Source organism: Lepidochelys olivacea, assembly GCF_965140295.1.
Source record: "Lepidochelys olivacea isolate rLepOli2 genome assembly, chromosome: 3".
In the NCBI taxonomy this organism is placed as follows: Eukaryota; Metazoa; Chordata; order Testudines; family Cheloniidae; genus Lepidochelys; species Lepidochelys olivacea.
The window spans coordinates 194,846,804-194,866,744 of record NC_140413.1 but is presented as its reverse complement, the minus strand read 5'-3'; the positions used below and the strand labels follow the sequence as shown (position 1 = coordinate 194,866,744).

At 43.1% G+C, this 19,941-nt stretch overlaps 1 protein-coding gene across 4 annotated transcripts in view; it reads left to right on the top strand.

Annotated features, from left to right (window-relative positions):
* The window catches only part of MEIS1 (Meis homeobox 1), a 125,257-nt gene that overhangs the window by 6,431 nt on the left and 98,885 nt on the right, over positions 1–19,941 (top strand). For all 4 annotated transcript variants that reach the window (XM_084623384.1, XM_084623386.1, XM_084623387.1 and 1 more), the window contains one exon: positions 651–797. In XM_084623384.1, the coding sequence (XP_084479510.1) occupies positions 651–797 (147 nt within the window). The remainder of the gene's footprint in view (positions 1–650; positions 798–19,941) is intronic.

Genomic DNA, 19,941 nt, shown 5'->3' with positions numbered 1-19,941 from the left:
AAGAGAATCCCCGTTCTCCAGAAAATAAACATTTTGAGAGGTTTTTAAATGCTTGAAAAGTTTCTTTAGAACCCCCAGCCATTTTATCTACCCATAACGGGCAGGTTGTTTTCACTGTACATGAAAGGTGTTAAAATATGCCCACTAATAGTGGAAACTCAAGAACAAATATATTACAGCGATTTGGGATTTAAGGTCATGGATGCCTATAATGTATTTCAGTATAGTGCATCCAGGGTTTTTTTTTAAAAAAATCCCTTTCTCTCTTCATACTCTTTGGAAAGGTTTTATGATGAAATAACTGGTTGAAATTAAATAGTTTACCTTAAATGTCACCCATGCAGGTCACCTCTCTCATGGCCACAGCTCCGGGAGCAGATGAATTTAACACGGGTGTTGAATATGTTGTAGCCTGTGAATCATCTTGTCACTGTCAATTTTCTGGGATATCTCTATTTTGCGAGAAAAGAAAGTTATTCCTAATTCTGGATGCGTCTAGAGGTCTCCGGGGGATAATTGCTGTGTGTTCCCCCCATTTAGAACTTTTGATGTCACAAGGCTGGGGGAAGGGTTGGTTGATTGCACTTGTCAATTTCACTTATGTACTCCTGATTATATTTTCATTTTTTTTTACCTCTGTCATAATGTAGGTACACGAATTATGTGACAATTTCTGCCACCGGTATATTAGCTGTTTGAAAGGAAAAATGCCAATCGATCTGGTGATAGACGATAGAGAAGGCGGATCAAAATCAGACAGTGAAGACATAACAAGATCAGCAAATCTAACAGATCAGGTATGATGATCTCTCCAGTGTTGCACACGCTGAAATTTGTATGCAGATCGCTTGCTGGGTCACTACGCCTCTTTTTATTATTTGCATATGATTAAGTCCCTTTTAGATAAATTTCCATCGAAATGAAAATTTTTGAATAATGTGGCTATTATTGCTTCATTAAGGCTTGCTCCCGGATTCGACCTGGCGAGATGAGCTTGTAAAAGCATTGCCTGCAAACTTGACCTGTTTCTTGTCGCTTTTAATTTTTGTCTTTATTTTATTTACCCTTTATAATAATAGAAGCGTTAGGCGTGATTCGCAGGCTTCTGGATGCTTAGAAAGGAATAGCTGAGCCACTTAGAAAAATAATAATAAAATCCGAGATAGGTGGTCCAGGGAAGACAGAGAGTGTTTGAAATCTAGCAAATACTGGCTATTTTCCTCCTGTCTCTACGGTTCATTAGTCTGTCTTGTCAGTTTTCCTTGGCCGAGCGCTTTTAGACCTCAGTGAACATTGCTTTGTGCACAGCCTGCCTGCTGCAAGCGCCCCCATTTTATTTTACTTAATAGAAAAATAAAACCAGACCAAGGTTTTAATTTATTTTCATTGAACTTTCAAGTTTTTCAAACTGTCTCCTTTAGAAAAAAATACAGTTTAGTGGCTTTTAGGATGTCTGTGTTAAAGCTGGGATAGACCAAACCCTAGAGGCTTCGACACCCAATGTGTGCATATAGTGACGACTTGTGTTCGCTGCTTTCCCTTAGTGGCTTGTAGTGTGATTTGTGTGTGTGTGTGTGGGGGGGGGGGGTTAATTTCAAGAGGTTACCAAAGCGAAATCAAGCTTCTAAAACATTAAAGTGGACGAGCCTTGGCGTTTCGAGCTCCTTGTTGTGAATTGTAACGTTTTAATGGTTGGTTGTTTATGATTAGAAATAGTATTTGGCTCATGGGAAAAAAAACCACCCAACAACTAAAAACTATGATCTGGTTCCTATATACAATTCTAGGTGTAATGAGGCTGACTCTGGAGGCTTCCTTTTGTTAAAGCAAGGCGCAGTCAAGCAGACAGGAGTTTTCTTAGCTGCTTTGCCATTATCAAGAACACTGTCAACCAGGAGTTATTTTATAGATTACTTACAAAAAGGTGCACTACACTTCAGCTTTGGTAGGAGCTCAAATGTTCGTTTGTTTTTTTTTATGTACGAGAAAGAAGCAAAGATTATCGGACTGTTATTAATGTAGCGGTAGAGCAGAAGAATGGTTTGACTTAAGCCATGAATTTGCGAGAAACCCAGTTTTTAATTATACTGAGAATGTAAAAGCTTTCAACTATTTCTAAATGTTAGCATGACTCTCTCAACTTTTTTAATGAGACATTGAAAACAAGATGGAAACATGGGCATTGCTTCTGTCTGGTTGACTTGCATCCTACATAACTATTATAACGTTTAAAATGAGGGAACTGTTAAATTCAGATCTCGATTAGGAAAACTCGGATAGCTGCTGTTGAATAAAAATTGTAATCCAACAAGTCTAACTAGAAAATGGGTTTCTAAAAGCTCTGGAGTGCTGGGTACATAAAGCTATTTGAGCAAATTACAAGAATCGCTTAGGGGCACGAATGAAATCAACACTTTAATTGCCTCCAAAATGAAGATTTATACCCCATTCTCCCAACGAATCATTATTTTATGAAAGTGAAAGCTGAAGAAATGAAGTTGTAGTTTGGGGTGTTGTGGTTTTTTTTAGAAGGCTGAGCCTTGATATACACTCCTTGCGCTCCCGTGGTAAGATTCACCTTGTGCCCCGCTTGTTAGCAATTTACCTTCAGGGAGTGGCTTGCAAAGATTGCAGGCTAGATAGCCAGGCCAAATTGTCTTCGGGTGGCCAGAACAAAAGCTCATGCTTTTAACTTGGGAGTTGTGGTCCCACTTGCTTGTGCGATAGGTGTGACATTTGAATGTGTCACCTCCGGCTTGCCCCGTTTGGTAGGTGTTGGCTTCGGAAAGTTGAAGGAGGCTGCAAGGCGGGGTGCGAATGCTGTCTCGCCTTTAATTCCCCTCCGCGTCAGGCTGTGCTTGGAGAGGGCGAGGGAGGAGAGCGGCACATGTGTCGTTCGCCTCTCCGAAGCGGCGGGAGGTGGTCCAGGGCGCGCGGCTCAGAAGTTGCGAGGTTCCCAGGGCGGCGGGCGCGGGCTGCGAAGAAGCGTCCAAGCGGGACCGTACCGCGCGGGGGGAGGATGAAGAGAGAAGGGTCCCGCCCCGCCCCGCCCGCCCGCCCGTGCGCCCGGCCCAGCCCGGTTGGAAGCCGGTGTGGCTGTCGGCGTCGGGCCGCGCTGACGAACGCCGCTCCCCTTCGGGTGCTCCGGGAGCCGGAGCGCGCCGAGTTCGCTAATTAACCCCTCTGCCTCTACAGCCCGGCCGCGTTTCGCTGCCGCCGCCGCCGCCGCCGCCGCCTTTTGCCCCGGGGAGGGAGAGCCCGGCGCTTGGGAAGCTGGCCGCTCTTTGCGGCCATGAGACGGGCTCGGCCTCCGGCGGCAGGGAGTTTCCTGGGGCGAGGCAATCCCCTCGGCCACTCGGGTGTGCCCACTAGGGGCCGGGGCCTGGCACTGCTGCGTCCCCCTCGCTCCCTCCTCCGGAGTCCTCGAAACCCCGGGCGTGACATCCCTGGGACGTGCTGGGGGGCTTGGGTCACTGCCTGCGCCCTCTTCCGCCGGGCACTGGCTAACCGCCCCCCAGCGCACGAGTTCCCTTCCCTGCGCCTCCCTCCAAGGCCCGGGGCCGCGCTGCGGGGTTAGAGGGCGCGTGTCAGGGGCGAGGGCTGCAGGCGGGGGAGGAGAGCGGCTTGGGGGCGGGGGGGGGCTCTAGGATTACGGAGAGGAGAGCGGAGGGGGCGCATTGTTGGCATTGGGGGCAGGCGGGTTGGAGAGCGCGTGCAGGGAGGCCCTGCGGGGCGCAGGAGTGGAGAGGAAGGGGGTTTGGGGGCGCACTGGGCCCTGCGGAGGGAGAGGAAGGGGGTTTGGGGGCGCACTGGGCCCTGCGGGGGGGAGGAAGGGGGTTTGGGGGCGTACTTGGCCCTGTGGAGGGGGGGGAGGAAAGGGAGCTGGGGGCGCACTGGGCCCTGTGGAGGGAGAGGAAGGGGAGCTTGGGGGCGCACTGGGCCCTGCGGGGGGGTGAGAGGAAGGGGAGCTTGGGGGCGGACTGGGCCCTGCGGGGGGAGAGGAAGGGGGTTTGGGGGCGCACTGGGCCCTGCGGAGGGAGAGGAAGGGGGCTTGGGGGCGCACTGGGCCCTGCGGGGGGAGAGGAAGGGGGTTTGGGGGCGCACTGGGCCCTGCGGAGGGAGAGGAAGGGGGCTTGGGGGCGCACTGGGCCCTGCGGGGGGGTGAGAGGAAGGGGAGCTTGGGGGCGCACTGGGCCCTGCGGGGGGGTGAGAGGAAGGGGAGCTTGGGGCGCAGTGGGCCCTGCGAGGGGAGAGGAAGGGGGTTTGGGGGCGCACTGGGCCCTGCGGGGGGAGAGGAAGGGGGTTTGGGGGCGCACTGGGCCCTGCGGGGGGAGAGGAAGGGGGTTTGGGGGCGCACTGGGCCCTGCGGGGGGGTGAGAGGAAGGGGAGCTTGGGGGCGCACTGGGCCCTGCGGGGGGGTGAGAGGAAGGGGAGCTTGGGGCGCAGTGGGCCCTGCGAGGGGAGAGGAAGGGGGTTTGGGGGCGCACTGGGCCCTGCGGGGGGAGAGGAAGGGGGTTTGGGGGCGCACTGGGCCCTGCGGGGGGAGAGGAAGGGGGTTTGGGGGCGCACTGGGCCCTGCGGGGGGAGAGGAAGGGGGTTTGGGGGCGCACTGGGCCCTGCGGGGGGAGAGGAAGGGGGTTTGGGGGCGGACTGGGCCCTGCGGGGGGAGAGGAAGGGGGTTTGGGGGCGCACTGGGCCCTGCGGGGGGGTGAGAGGAAGGGGAGCTTGGGGGCGGACTGGGCCCTGCGGGGGGAGAGGAAGGGGGTTTGGGGGCGCACTGGGCCCTGCGGGGGGGTGAGAGGAAGGGGAGCTTGGGGGCGCACTGGGCCCTGCGGGGGGTGAGAGGAAGGGGAGCTTGGGGCGCACTGGGCCCTGCGGGGGGAGAGGAAGGGGGTTTGGGGGCGCACTGGGCCCTGCGGGGGGAGAGGAAGGGGGTTTGGGGGCGCACTGGGCCCTGCGGGGGGAGAGGAAGGGGGTTTGGGGGCGCACTGGGCCCTGCGGGGGGGTGAGAGGAAGGGGAGCTTGGGGGCGCACTGGGCCCCGCGGGGGGAGGGAGGACGGGCGTAAGTGGAGTCAGTAGGGGGCAAGCTTTGGGGACGGGGCCGTCTCCCTGCGGGGAGTGCGCTAGCGGCGAGTGGGTGACATGGAGCTGGAGGTCGCCTCCCTGTTGGGGTCCCGCTGAGCGTTAGCCCGGCTCTGCCCGCTTGTCCCTGCGCGCTCGCGGGAGCGGGCAGCGAAACTCCCCTTGAGGAACCGGAGCGAGTCCGCGGCTGGACGCGCCACTGGAAAAGGGAAGCGGGCGAGGCTCCCTCTCCCTCAGGCCGCGGGCTCTTTGCTGGCTTGCGCCCGGGGAGCGGTGGCAGGGCGCGGGAGAGGCGAAATCCCTCCTGTCCCCAAGTCCGCCCCTCGGGAAGGTGATAAAAAGCAAACCCTTGAAATGCGCGTCCAGGGGCTAGCCCGCCTGGAGAGGTTAAAGACGAGCAGGGAACCACACAGCGCTGGAGCCAGCCGCTGTCCTGCTCGGGTTAATTATCCAATGGGGCACAAGGGAAAGGGTTGGGTTTAAGAGGTAAAAAAAAAAAAAAAAACAAACAACCCAAGAAAAGAGGTGGTCTGGGGAGTTTAGCTGCAAATTGGTGCCCTGGCTCTCGAGCATGCTCGCCCACGGGGTGAGAGGGGAAAGGGACACGGCGTATGCTCAGCCCGGCCGTAAGGGACCCAATGGCTTGTTTGGGGGCTGGAGAAGCTGCGGCTCAGTTGTGACGCAAATGAGGCCACTCTGAGGTGCGGTGATGAGCATGTGGGGGACTAAGCCATACGTTCCGGCGATTTATTTTGTTTGTGTCCGGCGTGGCACTGGAAGGCAGCAAGGTAGTCAAAGGGTCCCTTTGTCGGGCTGCTGTTTAAACGCAAAGACTTGGGGACATCTCTCTCACTTCCATTGACCTGGCTTGATGGGTGGGTGCGAAGGGTTTTACTTCTGCCCTAATGGCCTGGTTACAAAAGGCTCCAGCGCAGCAGCATCAGAATGGTTGGTGCTCAGCTTTGAGAGGATTAGATGAGTTACCGTCCAACTTTTTATTTTCGGTGGTTGGGCTGCTTAGTTCTCCCTCTCATTCATGGAAACATGTCTACAGAATCCAAGGGGAGACTAGTTTTAGATCCTGCAGTTCTTGTTCCGGGGAATTAACTTCACTGGAAGTTTTTGCCCCAGTAAGGACTGCTGTATCTAGTACTTAATGATTAAATAATAAGGTGTTGACTGCTTGACACTGATCTGGCTAATTAGGATGTGCCTCCAAGGTCATTTATTGGTCTGTACCTCTTTGCAATACAAGTTGTGCCCTGCTTTTGTTGCTGTTGTGGTTACTCCATGAGTAGGTTAGATTGGTCAGTTTTGAATTCAGAAATTGAAGTATGTGGAGCTGCTCCTGTACTTTTGAGAGTAATAAATGAGTAAGTATGTAAAAGCTTTTATTATGGATTTAGTTACATTTTCTTATAGTGTGCATTGTAAAGGTCTCAGTTATTAGGGTTTTTTAAAAAAAATATTGTTTTTCTCCTATTTATTCTTTCCTTATAGGCCCCTCAGTGCTAGTGTTCTTAAGTCTCATGGTTAATGGAAAGCTATGACACTAATGCTAGATTTTGCAAAGGAAAGCCCCATAACACTAAACATTGTTCAGTGATTTAACTAGCTCAGTGGCAATAGGTCACTAAAACATCCCTCTCCCACAAGAGTGACCCCATTGCCTGCTATTATGGAACCTGTAGAGTTGTTGTTTACCATTGTTATGATTTGCAGAGTAAAAGGCAGTTGTGTTTTTTCTTGGAAGAATTAAACTCAGGATCAGCAAGTACCCTTGTCTTTAAAAAACCTGGTTGAAGTATTATCCTAATCATACAACTTTCAAAATACACCATTTAAAATCATTAACTCTCAAACATTTGCAGTTTAAATTTTTTAATGTTTGTTATAGCCCTAAAAGATTTAAAACACAGCTGTTGCTTGGTGTTGGTAGGAAAATGATATAGTGCAACTCCACACTATAAAATACAAAGGGTGTCTGTAGCTGCATAATAGAAATTCCGTTTCTTAGTTTAACATATTTGAGTTACCTATTACCATGGGTTTGTTTTCTATAAAGTTACTTCACCTTGGCTCTCAGGTACTATAGTCTGAACTGTAAAAGATTATGATAATTACTTTAAAATAATGTGTATATATAGGTAGCTTTTATAAATCGGCTTTTTAAAAAGAACACAGTATAAAAAAGAAGCTAACACAAATTCAAATAAAGTATGTCAGTAGTATGTGACAGCTTTTATTGGGACAATGGTATTTTCTTATGTAAAATAAACTAGTTGAACAAATATAAAATACTGAAGTTTGACTAAATGATCATTTAATCATACACAAGCCAATTATGTATACAGAAAATTTTAAAGGAAAGTTGGCAATCGGCCGAATTCCTATAGGGACTATAGGAAATGGGAAATGATCAAAAAACGAACATGAAATAAGACTTCCTGTAAGAAGGTCCATAATTCAACATTATTTGATGCCACTGTCAGGGAAATTGTTGAAGGATAGTAAACTGATATTAGAATCTCAGTCATTTTTGTTACAGTCTTAAATGTTTGCAACTGTGGCATTTTAGATGGTCCCTTTTGGATTGTACTTTGTCATATTTATAATAAAGCTACTGTTGTATTTATATTGTAATAGTTTTTTTTAAAAAAAAATACACACCTTTACCGAACTTCTCTAAACACGGGGCAATTATGTAGTATCTTTTTTCCAAATTGAAATATTATTGAAAAGCAGGATTCTTTTACAAATGAGTTATAAAACAGGATCCATTATATAGAATATCAGATAGTTGTCAGGCTATCTAGGGCAAAGACACATTACGATTAAAATAATTCTCCAAAATATTTTGAATATTAGTTTTAGTGTGTAGTAGATACCAAAGCAAAGTGCCTTGGAAAAAATTAACTACTGAAATATGTTACTGTATTTTTACCTTAGTTTAATTTTTGTGGTTAGCCTCAAACCATGGCTGTTAAAAATCTGCTTGAAGCTGAGCCTGTTATTGTCTTTGATATATGTTTGTGCTCAGATACTATGGTGATGGGCCATATAAATATAAATATAATATAAATAAGATAGTAAATAAAATGCAAAATGTATAGAACTGTATAATAAAAGTTAAGGTAACCATAAAGATCTGACATGAACCCAACACATAATAATACTTTTAAAAAAGAGAAAGGGGAAAAAAAAGAGAGAGAATTACATTTGTCACTCTGATTTCAAATCCCACACTGGGCCTGAGTACCCCTTTCTGCTCTTGTATAATTGATTTGCTGCAATATTTAGGATCTGTTACAATGTATAACTTTTGCTGCTGTTTATGAATGGATGGGACACGTTAATTACATCCAAGACCTGCTGGTATATGTTCAGAAATGTGATTGAAATGTTGCCTATCAAAATAAGACTTCATGTCATACACGCTAAGGCAGCCAAATACATTGTTAAATAGTTATGAGAATTAATATATTTATTTTTAATGTATAGCTTCTTTTTGGATTTAAAAAATCTTTTCTAAAAGAAAAAGAGTACTAAGTGGCAATGATTAACCAATTCCTTTTTTGTAATGGACTTAAGGCCTAAGCCTTCCAACCCTAACTACTAAACATAATGCATACTATATTCAGCGGTGAGGGTTTGCATGATCAGATCCAACTTATTGTATAGTTTTATTTTTCAAAATTAAGTCATGTTTGCTATAAAACTTCACTTGAAATCTTGATGATTTTGTTTATGCAGCATTTCTAAATGAAATCCAGCCAAACTTCTTTCAAACTTTAAAAATATATGCATCTATTTTTAATCTTTATTATAAATTATTGTGAGCATACCAGGATGTGCACTTGCAGACATGATCTCTCTGTGTGTGTGTGTATATATATATATGTATGTATGTGTGCACACCAACCCACATTCTATTTCATGATAAAGTTACTACATTCACTGTCACTCAATGGTGTACACATACATTGTGGGGGGGGGGGGGAGGGCGGGGCGGGGAAAGCTTTACATTATTTCTAATCTTTATAGCTGAGGGATTGATTCTTCCCTCGATACTCATACACAGCTACCAATAAAGTTAATAGGATTTACGTACACACACTGAAGGGTGAACAGAGGCCTGAGTGAGCAATATTAGTGCTCTTGACTTAAAAAAAAAAATCAAATTACATCACACTCAATCAAAATGAGTAACTGTAGCTCTTACTAATAAATACTGCTTTAAAAACAGCTTAACATTTAATGAAAATCCCATAAAACTTATTTAACATATGGAATCTTTTCTGCTTTCTTTTTTGTCCATTTGAAAAAATAGCAGAGTAAATATTTAAATTTTGTTAATATATTTAATTTTTTTCTGTTTTTAAAATAAATTATGTATGCCAATTATGAAGACAGACATGGACTGTCTAGATATTTAAATTCTTGCACATTCTTAATTCCAACCTAGAAATAATATTATCTTTACAAATGATAGAATGCAGTACAATTCAGTGCTATCTGTTACTCCAGGAATGTTAACTCTATCTCTTTATGCTGGTAACTTATAACCAACATTGACTCCTATGGCAGTTTGCAAATTTAGTTTTGATATTGGTTTTTCTCCAAATGTAGCTGTATTTTAAGAAAGTAACTCCAACTTGTAATAGTTTGCCTATTTTTTGTTTTTTGTTTCTTTGAAACGTATGCTGATTAGCTAGGTTGTGTCTATCCCACCATTAAGACCTATAGCCTGAATTAAAGATAACATGCTGGTTGTAACTTTGAATTTCCTTGTTTGTATTTATGTGCTCTTTCATTTTCCTTTTATTTCCCCTAAAAGGAGAAAAAGCTTAACCCAAACTCAGGAACATAACTGGAAGTTGAATTTTTGTAGTTCATTGTTCGTTCTTTCTTTCTTTCTAAATTTAGGTCTGATCACTGGAAAACCTCAGTACAGCCTATCATGTCTAGTTAGGGTAGTTAGAGTCTGGCATCTGTTAGTGTGTGGATTCTTGACATGTTAGATCCATATCAGCTTCCTCAGACTCAACATGTCAAGTCTTGTTGTTTGTTGTGTTTTTTGGTGGAAAGGGGGGGACATTAGCAGGTAAAGAGCAAGAAAGTGTTTTCAATCAAAGGCCTATGTGCTTTGCATATTATTCTGAATATGAATTAACATATATTGTAGCCGAATATGCTTTTATGGCTGTAATTGCATTCTGGAAATAGAGGTTTATAATAGCAGATCAACATAGTCTTAAAAAAATCCACTATTTTCAAAATTAATGAGACACTGTCTAAAATAGAAATTTGTCCTAACTATAGTATTTTTAAAATTACTGTAAACACAAACCGGTTGAACTTATTCCATGGAGGCTGCCTTTTTCTTTCTAACAGACAGGAAGTAAGAGAAATTAGGCAGGAACAAATTCATTTTTGATCAAATTCTGACAGCCTTCCTTGTGATTAACCAGTGGAACAAGCTATCAAAGGAAGTGGTGGATTCTTCATCTCTTGAGGTTTTCAAATCAAGACTGGATGCCTTTCTGGAAGATGTGCTTTAGCCAAACACAGATTTATTGGCCTCAATACAGGAGTGACTGGGAGAAATTTAACATCCTGTGACAAACAGGAGATCAGAGTAGAAGATCTAATTGTCCCTTTTATCATTAAACGCTATGAATCTATGGGCTTATCTGTACGAGAACTTTCAGGACTGGTCTGAACTGAAAAAATTACATTGGCATAGCTGCATCTCTCTGGGGTATGTACTGACCTAATCCTTGGTGTAGACCGCGCTAGGTTGATGGACGAATTCTTCTGTCAATCTACCTACCGTCTCTTGGGCAGGTCGATTACCTACAGCAATGGGAGAGCCCTTCCTGTCACTGTAATAAGTGTCTACAGTGAAGAGCTACAGTGGCACAGCTGTAGTGTTTTAAGTGTAGGCATAGCCTCCAAATTAATTTTAACTTTTAACTAAAGGTATAAAGTTTAAGTGTATTAAACCCCTATGTAGATGCTCTCATTCAGAAGTAAAGTGTCCTTAATTCACTTCATCTTAATCCCCTTTGAAGGAGGATTAAGTTAAACAAAACTAAGGGCACTTTACTTCTGAATGAGAGCGTCCACACAAGGATTAAATGTGCTTTAATTTCACACCTTCAACTTCACACCTTTTGTAATTCATCTTTACTTTTCTGAATTTCCCCGTTTAGCTATGCCCTGTGTTGAGTAGAGCTTTACTTCGCAAGTAGTCTGGGAACCTTATCTCAAAGGTACTACTCAGTGTGACTAAAGATGCCATAATATAACCTTTTGAGAGTAATTTTATATGTGTGTATATATAAAGTATTTTTCAGGTAGGTTAAAAACAAAATTGCCTTTACCTGAAAAATACTTTATATTCGTGTGTGTGTATTAGTAAGTATTTTACAGGTAAAGGCAATTTTGTGTTCAAATTAAACTAAAATATATAAATATGTTCAAGTTATATGATGCCAAGGAATTTCAGCTGAAATTAGATAACTAGCCCCTCCTTTCTGAGACATAGCATACTCTAATTTCTGTTCCTTTCCCTACTGTTGCAGAAATAGTGTGTCAACCCAAGCTCTGAAGGCATTATGACTCTGAGGGACACCTCTGAGTCATAGTTCTTCCCTGTCTGCTTCCTTTCTCCTGCTTAGCTACACTGGCCATTGAGTAGAGATGTTGAAGCCAAGGTCTCACTTGTTCTCCACCCAATTGCTCTGGGGAAACAGTGAGCAAGAGAATAAACCTGCTTGTTCTTATGTGTCCAAACTGAAGAGCATCAACTGATGTAGCTAAAAAAGGGATCCGAGATTAGAGAGAGAGAGAGAGTTTCTCAGTGAGGTAACCCAGATTATCTATCTTCTGTTGAAATTCCTGGATGCTGACTGGGAATAAAATAAAGAATTACAAACTGAAAACAGTGCTGCCTGAAAAATAATCCTAAAAAGTATATTGAAAGCTATTTTAAAGTAAGTTTCGAAGTTCAGTTGTTTTCTTCCTATCCTACTTTCTCTTATGTCTTGATTGTTGTTACCATGAAAATGGCAGCCTTTGTAGAATAAACTCGGACATGGATGTTGAAGTATTTCAGAATTTTTATGAGCTTCTTAAATAATTTGTTTCAAATTGCTACTACATTTTTTTTTCTATGTTTACCTACACATTGTTTAGACCAAAGCCTGCAAATGCTGCCAGGTGCTGTGCTTTGCCTGGCTGGATCCACTGTGACAGAGTGAACAGGACTGTTGACATTAGTAAGCAATACACTCAGAACTGTTTGTAGGGTTAACTTTTAGGAAAGGTTTTATCAGTTGGAACACCTATAAATAACTACCTTTCACCCCAAATCACCAGATGATTGTGTTCTCTTTTCAAAGAGATTTTGCATGAGAAAATTTTCAGTGAACATAATACCTTTTCCATATACACACAATTGTATAGACTGGCTGTAGTTCTACTTTACTCATAGTTTCTTCATGAAATGTCCAGTCCAGAGCTCACTGTAGCAAATGGAAATACTCCTGTTGACATCAGTGAGCATTGGCTCAGGCCTTAATACTTTATTTTCAGCTCAAGACTTATTTTAATGTAAAGCAAATATGTGTGCAGGCCCTCTTTGCTGAAATAACCGGGTCAACACTGTTTCAGCAATAGAGGCTGAGATAGTCTGTTGGTTAAAAGAACCGTCAGTGATATGTTTTTAAAAAATACTAACAGTAAAGCAGTGGCCGATGACATCACAGTTAATGTACTGTTTTCAAACAGCTGAACAAAATGAAAAGCAGTGGTATTAAATCCTGCCATTCAGAGTTAATTTAAGTTCTTCTGCAAGCTTCTCTCATATGGATATGGTATAAATGCCCACTTATGCTCTGATTTAAGTTCCTGGCACTTAATAAAGAAAATTATTGTATTATGTGTAAAAAGCTGTATTAATGCAATCTCCTGACTTTATTTTAACTGTGAAATTTTAACTTTGAATTTTAATTGTATTTTGTTTTTGTATTTACTTTTGTTTTCTCTTCTTTTTTTTTTAAAGAAAAAAATGAATTACTCATGCTATTTAATGCTGGCTTTTAAGCGGTTCTAATTCCAATTAGGCTTTGAAGTTGTTGAAGAAAGGGCAGAGGAAGGGTGAATTCAAACCTTTGCTATTACTAGTGTTTGTTGGTAACTTTTGCAAGGCTGGGTTAACAGGGAAGTTACCTATGTTGTGATGGTTGGATTTGGGCAAATGGAAAAGATAGAAATCTAAAGCTGAATTGTGAATTGGGGCATGTGGTTGGAGGGGAGATGGTGTGAGTAATCCTACCCTACTCCACTAATTTAGGCCTTGTCTACATTGGGCATTTCAGACAGCAACGTTAGCATAGACAGGCTGATCAGAAATTTGCACCAGTACAGTTTTCACTGCTGAGAACCAGATATCAGGGCAAATCACAGCATTGCTTGTCTACACTAGAAGTACGCAGAGAAGGAGAAAAGTCTTTAACTCCATCCTTGGTATTACATACCACTCGCTCACTGTACTGTTACAATCTACGGGGATTTCGCTGATTTATAGTGGAATCTCAGGCAGCGCCCTAGGGTAGCCAGGTGCCCAGTTTTTGACCAGAAAGTGCGTCAAAAAGGGGGCCCAACAGTGTCTGGTTACTGTGCGCAGGGGAGGCGCTGGGTCATAGCTCATGCCAGCCCCTACTCAGCCAGGGCTGGCTCCTACCTGGGTCAGGCAGCTGCAGCTCCCAGCCCTGGCTCTGCAGGTGAGTCTCTCCTGACCCAGATGCGGGTGGGAGGGGAAAAGCAGTGAGAGACAGAGGGTAGGGGGGCAGAGGAGTGGATGGGGGTGGGGCCTCAGGGACAGGGAGTTTCCGGCACACCTGCTGGAGTGTCCGATTTTTAAATATTACCAAGTTGGCAACCCTAAGCACCACAGGCGTATTCTCTTAAATGTACAGCTCTCATTGGCTGTGATCTCATCAGATCTCACAAGTTAAGGATTGGGTATCATCAATCCTTGGACAGGAGCTCTCTAAGGAAGACCCAGGTGCTACTGGAAGCAATGCTAGCAATGTAGTTAATCTTGCCTCTGATTCAGAATTGAGTCAGTGTCTCAACCTGATGCAAAGAAGCTGCTGCTGTAGGTACTGATTTTTGGAGGAAACATGAAATTGTGGTCTTGATCATTCATGTTGTTAAAAAAAATCCCAGGGTACCATGCAAAAGAGAGTCACTTTGTGTAAGCAGTGGGTTGGCCAAATTCCAATTTGGGTCAAGTGGCAAAATCTTGATTGCTTTCTCTCTCATTTCTGTTACATGTTGTTGCTATGTGCATGAATTCTGCCTTGGAGGTGACTGCATATCAATGGAGGGTGAGGTTATGCCTTTATAGATGAAGAACCAAATTCTGACTACAATAGAGCCAAACAGCTTAATTTGGCTTGGTCTGAGAAGTAACATATACATGTGGACCATGGCCCATTATATTTATGCATAGTTTTTGTCACTGAAAATCTGGAGGGTGTCCTCTCCATGACTTTTGGTAAGGGCCAGAATAAAGTGGTGTTCATGTCCAGTAAGTGCAATAGCAGTGGTGTTACGTGCATGTGCCCAGTCAGGATTTGGCCCATAGTTTGTGTGGAATGATATGGGGACGTACCTATGTGTTTTTGAGCACGCAACTTAACCACTGTATTCCTCAGTTTCTCCATCGGTGAAAAGGGATTAACACTACTCACTCAGGTTCATGGGTGGGGGGGGGGAGTGTGGGAGAGGGCTTTTGTGGCTGAATGTTTGAAATCCTTACCTAAAGGTGCTAAATGATTACAGTAATAGATTATATTTAGGTTTCAGAGTGGCAGCCATGTTAGTCTGTATTCGCAAAAAGAAAAGGAGGACTTGTGGCACCTTAGAGACTAACCAATTTATTTGAGCATAAGCTTTCGTGAGCTACAGTTGCATCTGATGAAGTGAGCTTTTCTTTTTGAGATTATATTTAATTATTGTACTGCTGGATAACAATCAACAGGTTAACTAGAACTGTTCGTTAACTCCGTATTGTTTAAACATTTTAATAATATACCTGAAGCGAGGCAATTTTCCTACATCCGCTATCTTGGTATCACAGGTTATTTTGCTATACAGTATAGACACAGGGCACAAGTGTAGCTGGTCTATGTATGGGTATGCAAGGCAGGGATGGGGCAAGGAGAATCTCCTCATCTCCCCTCTCCCTGCTGCACTTTTATTGCAAGAGCTGGTCATAGTGCCGATCCTAGCACTCTCTTGAATGTAGGAAATGCTCCATATTAGTGTCCTTGCCAGTTCTAGCTGTCTCAGAAGGGGCCAGGAGCATTCTCTCATCTTCGCTGACTCATGCAGTTAGCCCGGCACGGTACAGAAGATATGCACTGCATCCAAGGAGAGTGGGGTGGAGTCCTTCTCTTCTCCTGGAGAATATTAAACATATATTTTATATTTTGCATTGTAACTTAAATGAGTAAAATCAGCAATTGGCAGGGAAAGTGAAACACTAAACACCAAACAAATGAGTAAATATCAATACCAAATATATCATGTGAACTTTTTTTTATATACAAAGCAAAAACATTACTGCAGGTGATTTTTGTTGCAAAGCATTATGAAGTTGAGCAGTTGACCTGCTTAAGGGTTGGCCACAAGTGATGGAGAATCTGAATTGTGGAGATTCCAGTTTGTAAGCCCTCTGGAGATAAATGGACAGTGTATTTTGGAATGCATGACTTCTAGAGTGCTTTGAAATGTAGTGGTGCTAGTCCTCTTAATGCTTTAAAGGTCAGCAAAACATTTTGCACTCAATATGGCATTTTACAGGTATGTAGTATAGCTTTGGATAGAGGCATAATGATGATCAAGCTTATTAGCTTTCATAATTATGGAATTACTGTAATTTTGAACAATCTGGAGACGAAATAGTTTTTTACTGAGTTCTGATATATGCTAACTAGCCTAAAATAATTTTATAGATGTGACATCAGCTCACAGTTCCTGGCTGTAGTGTAACTATAATGAAATATGGCTTCTAATCAATAATGGCCAGCTTCTGATACCCATACTCATGCTGAATAGCACATTAATCCATGAATAATCCCACTGATGTCTGAGATTATTCATGGATTAAAGTGCTACTCAGAGTGAGTAAACATATCTGAGTTTACCCCAAAGTTCGTAATATATAAAGTATTGTGATGTTGCAACCACACCTCCCATAATCATACTTTTTAGTAACTTTTCTAAGAAAGATTTCAGTGCTATTTTAAAATGTGGTTCTTGTTACAGAAAATATCCACGAGATTCTTTTTTTTTGGGGGGGGGGGAAGAACAGAGAGAGGAAGGTAGATATTCACGTTGTGGATAAGCTGAAAGGTGATTTTCCTTGTTATAGTTTTGAATTAATCAGCACATGAAATACTAAACAGCAGAACTGTGATTGTCCTGACAGATATTGGGTCTGATGATCCAGAGTGGTGCTTAATACCCTTCATTCTTTCTGAACTCACTAGGGACTTGTGTGTGATCAGCCCATCTCAAGACCAGGCACATTAAGTTACAGTGATGTTAGCAGAACCCGTGTGTGTGTGAGAGAGAGAGAGAGAGAGACTTCAAAAAAAATTGTCTGGAGTTGATTTTTATAGTGAAACTATTTTTCCTTTTGTTGAAAAAAGGGCAGAGATTAACTGTATTCTCTACTGAAGATAGCTTTTATCAAACTGAGGAGACAGTAGATTTACACTATTATAGGTTCCCTCTGGCTGGAATTTCTACCTTAAAGTACATTATAGATGAGAGAGAAATCCTGCATCATGATCAGCTGCAATCAGTTAAACTGACAGGTCATACTATAATTATTGTTTATCTCAGAGGTAAATACTGGGGTATGGAGCAGTGTCAACCAATTGGAAGGCATATTGTGATTGATTCCATTGCTCCACAGATTTCAGGGGTGTTAGTTAAAACTACCCCACATTGCAGCCACGTGGACTTACAGATGAGAGCAGAAATAAAATGTAAGACTTAAACCTCCTGCTCCTGAGCACACCTTCGACTCCCTTACCACAACCACAAGAGGAACTTTTGGGTGGCCTCTGAGTCAATTTTTTGTCACTCTTCCAAAAGAAAATTTAACTATCCACCATGACCATAGCGCTGTGAACAGCAGTGACCTTAAGATTTTGCAGAGGGTAATAAAGAATTCATAGAGGGTCTCAAAACTTTACTGATTGGCTTTATATACAGAGATGGGGGTGGGAGTGGCGTCTGCTTCAAGAAAAGTAGAGTCAACTGCCTATGATGGAATCGGTGCATAGGAAAGAATGCAAGCATGCGCGCGTGCATACACCCACACACGTCTTCCAAGGTCTTTCAAATAAGCTGGAGGTCTGGATCCTTGAGACTCCATCTGATAGCGCTTTGTTTGTGTATTCTGGTTATCTCTGGCTCCCCCCCCCAGCTTTTTAACTATGATGCTCTAAGTAGCCACATAAGTGCGCAAAGTAGCCCTTCCTCTCCCTGCTAGTCTTACAGCGATGTAGGACTAATAAGTACAATAACAGAAAAGAGCAGAAATAAATTTGCTAACTTAAAAATAATCTATCTTTGCTTATCAGTCTTCCATTGGTTTCTCTTCTTTCATGTCCCACCCATTTGGTTTATCACCATTTTCTTTTATTTTCTCATTTATGCATGCTGTTCTTTATTTTTAATTCTTTCCTTTCTTTGAAAAGCACCATCTCCTCATTCTTGCTTTCGTAGTCACCCCATTCTTGACCAGCAGTCCTTTTGTTCTCTTTCCCATGTCACATTCTCTTCTTCTTTGTAAAATCCTGGGCCCATTGTAATAAATGGTAAAACTCTCATTGACTTCCAGGACCAGGACTTCATCCTCTTTCTTGTTTGCGCTCACCTGTATACATTTTCTCTCCATCATCTTTCATCTGTTTCTCTTTCATTATAAAGTTCTGTTTATATAGCACTTTCAGTGTTGCAACACCCTGTGATATATGTATGTCAGAGAGTGGTGATACCATATTTTAAATAAAAGGAAACTTAAATAGGAAGCTTGTGACTTGGCCAAGGCTACAGAGCAAGGATCAGTATTCAGGAGCCCCAGGATGCTTTCTGCTTCTTAGTCGAGTAGGCCTTGTCACCTCTGTTAAGTTTCCCTTTGTGGCTGTGCAGCTTAGCTCCAGGCTTGCCTCTCAAGTGTATCCCATTTTGAGGAATGTTACTCATTTTAGTCTCAGAGTTTCCATTCCATATGAACTTGGTCTCCCCTTGCTGCTTCTGTTTAAATTTCTAGCATCTGAAATAGTCACAAAACTGAGGTTATAGAAAAGTTATTTACACCAAAGGAGGAAATCTCACAGCATTTTATGTTTCCTGCATCAGTCATTATTTTGTCCCCCTCATTTTTGGTCGTTGTCACACATTACATTTCCCAGTTAGTCTTGGCAAGTTGAAAAGTATGGCTGTGGGCTGCCAACTGGCAGCCTGAGCCCCATAAAAAGCTGCTCAGATAGCACAATCACCAACTAGTCTGGGGTCTTCTCAGAAAATCAAAAGACTTGTGGTTGTGGATTTCATGGTCCCCAAACACCAGCACTTGGCAACTGTATGGAGGACAGAATAAATAATGGTTTTGGATTTTTGTTGTTGTTGTTGTTTTTTTTTTAAGAAAAAAAATCATCAAAACAAACTTTCAGCCCTAGCAATTGGCTTATATTTTTAAGGATTTCTTCCCAATGGAAAAGGTTAGAAACTTTTTTTTAATTAAAGAAAATTTAGGATTATCTTGTAATTACCAGGGGTTCAAAAATGAGGTGGGGTAAGGCCTGTATGGGTAGTGAAGACCATATCTGCTTATCACTTGAGCTCAAGGAGAATCTAAGGGGTAACAGTATTAGGGTTTATATCCTCTGTTGGCTGCAACCACTAGAACAGTGGTTCTCAGCCTATTTATCATTGTGGGCAGCATATGTAGCCCATAAATGTGTTATCCAATATTACCTGTATAGCCCTGAGAATGTCACATGGGTGGCAGCTGTGTGCTGATTGGGCCGCAAGTTGAGAACCACTGCACTAGAAGGTGATTCTCTCACACGCACTTCAGCAGCTGTGATATTCGATCCAGTAGAGGGAGGGGGACACAGATAGATATAACAACCAGACTATTACAATATAATAGAGAATGCATCCTGATGGATGGCTGATAAGTTGAGCTCCCAGGCTGTGGATACCATGAAGTCAAACAAGACATCGCTCTTGTTAAGCAACCCCTGTCTGAAAAGACTATCCTATAATAGACACCAAACATAGTGAACATAACCAACTTTTTTAGATGGTTACCTGCAGTAGACAACCTTTTTTTGTCAGTTCATGGAGTGATTGGTCAGAGCATGTTTTCTCGACCTCAGTCTTCACCTGCTCTTTATTAATCATTTGTACCATGGTAACACCTGGAGCTGCAGTCACGGGCTAGGACCCAATTGTGCTAGATGCTGTACAAATGGTTTCTAATGTGGTTAAAAAACAAACAAAAGAAACTCAAGAGAACAACCTGTCACCAGATATTGCCGTTAACAGGAAATACAGCCCAGCTACTTGAACGCTACAGTAATTGCATATAGCAATAGCAATACTTAACCAAATTATTAATTCAATATACTACCTACATTTGTTATTCCTACCTCTCTGGTCAATAAGTCTTGATAGCCACCTCCACAGAAGTCAATGTCTGCTTGTGAGGCTTCTTAAAATGTCATCTTTGCCATCATTGTGCCGCTTTGCCAGTTGCC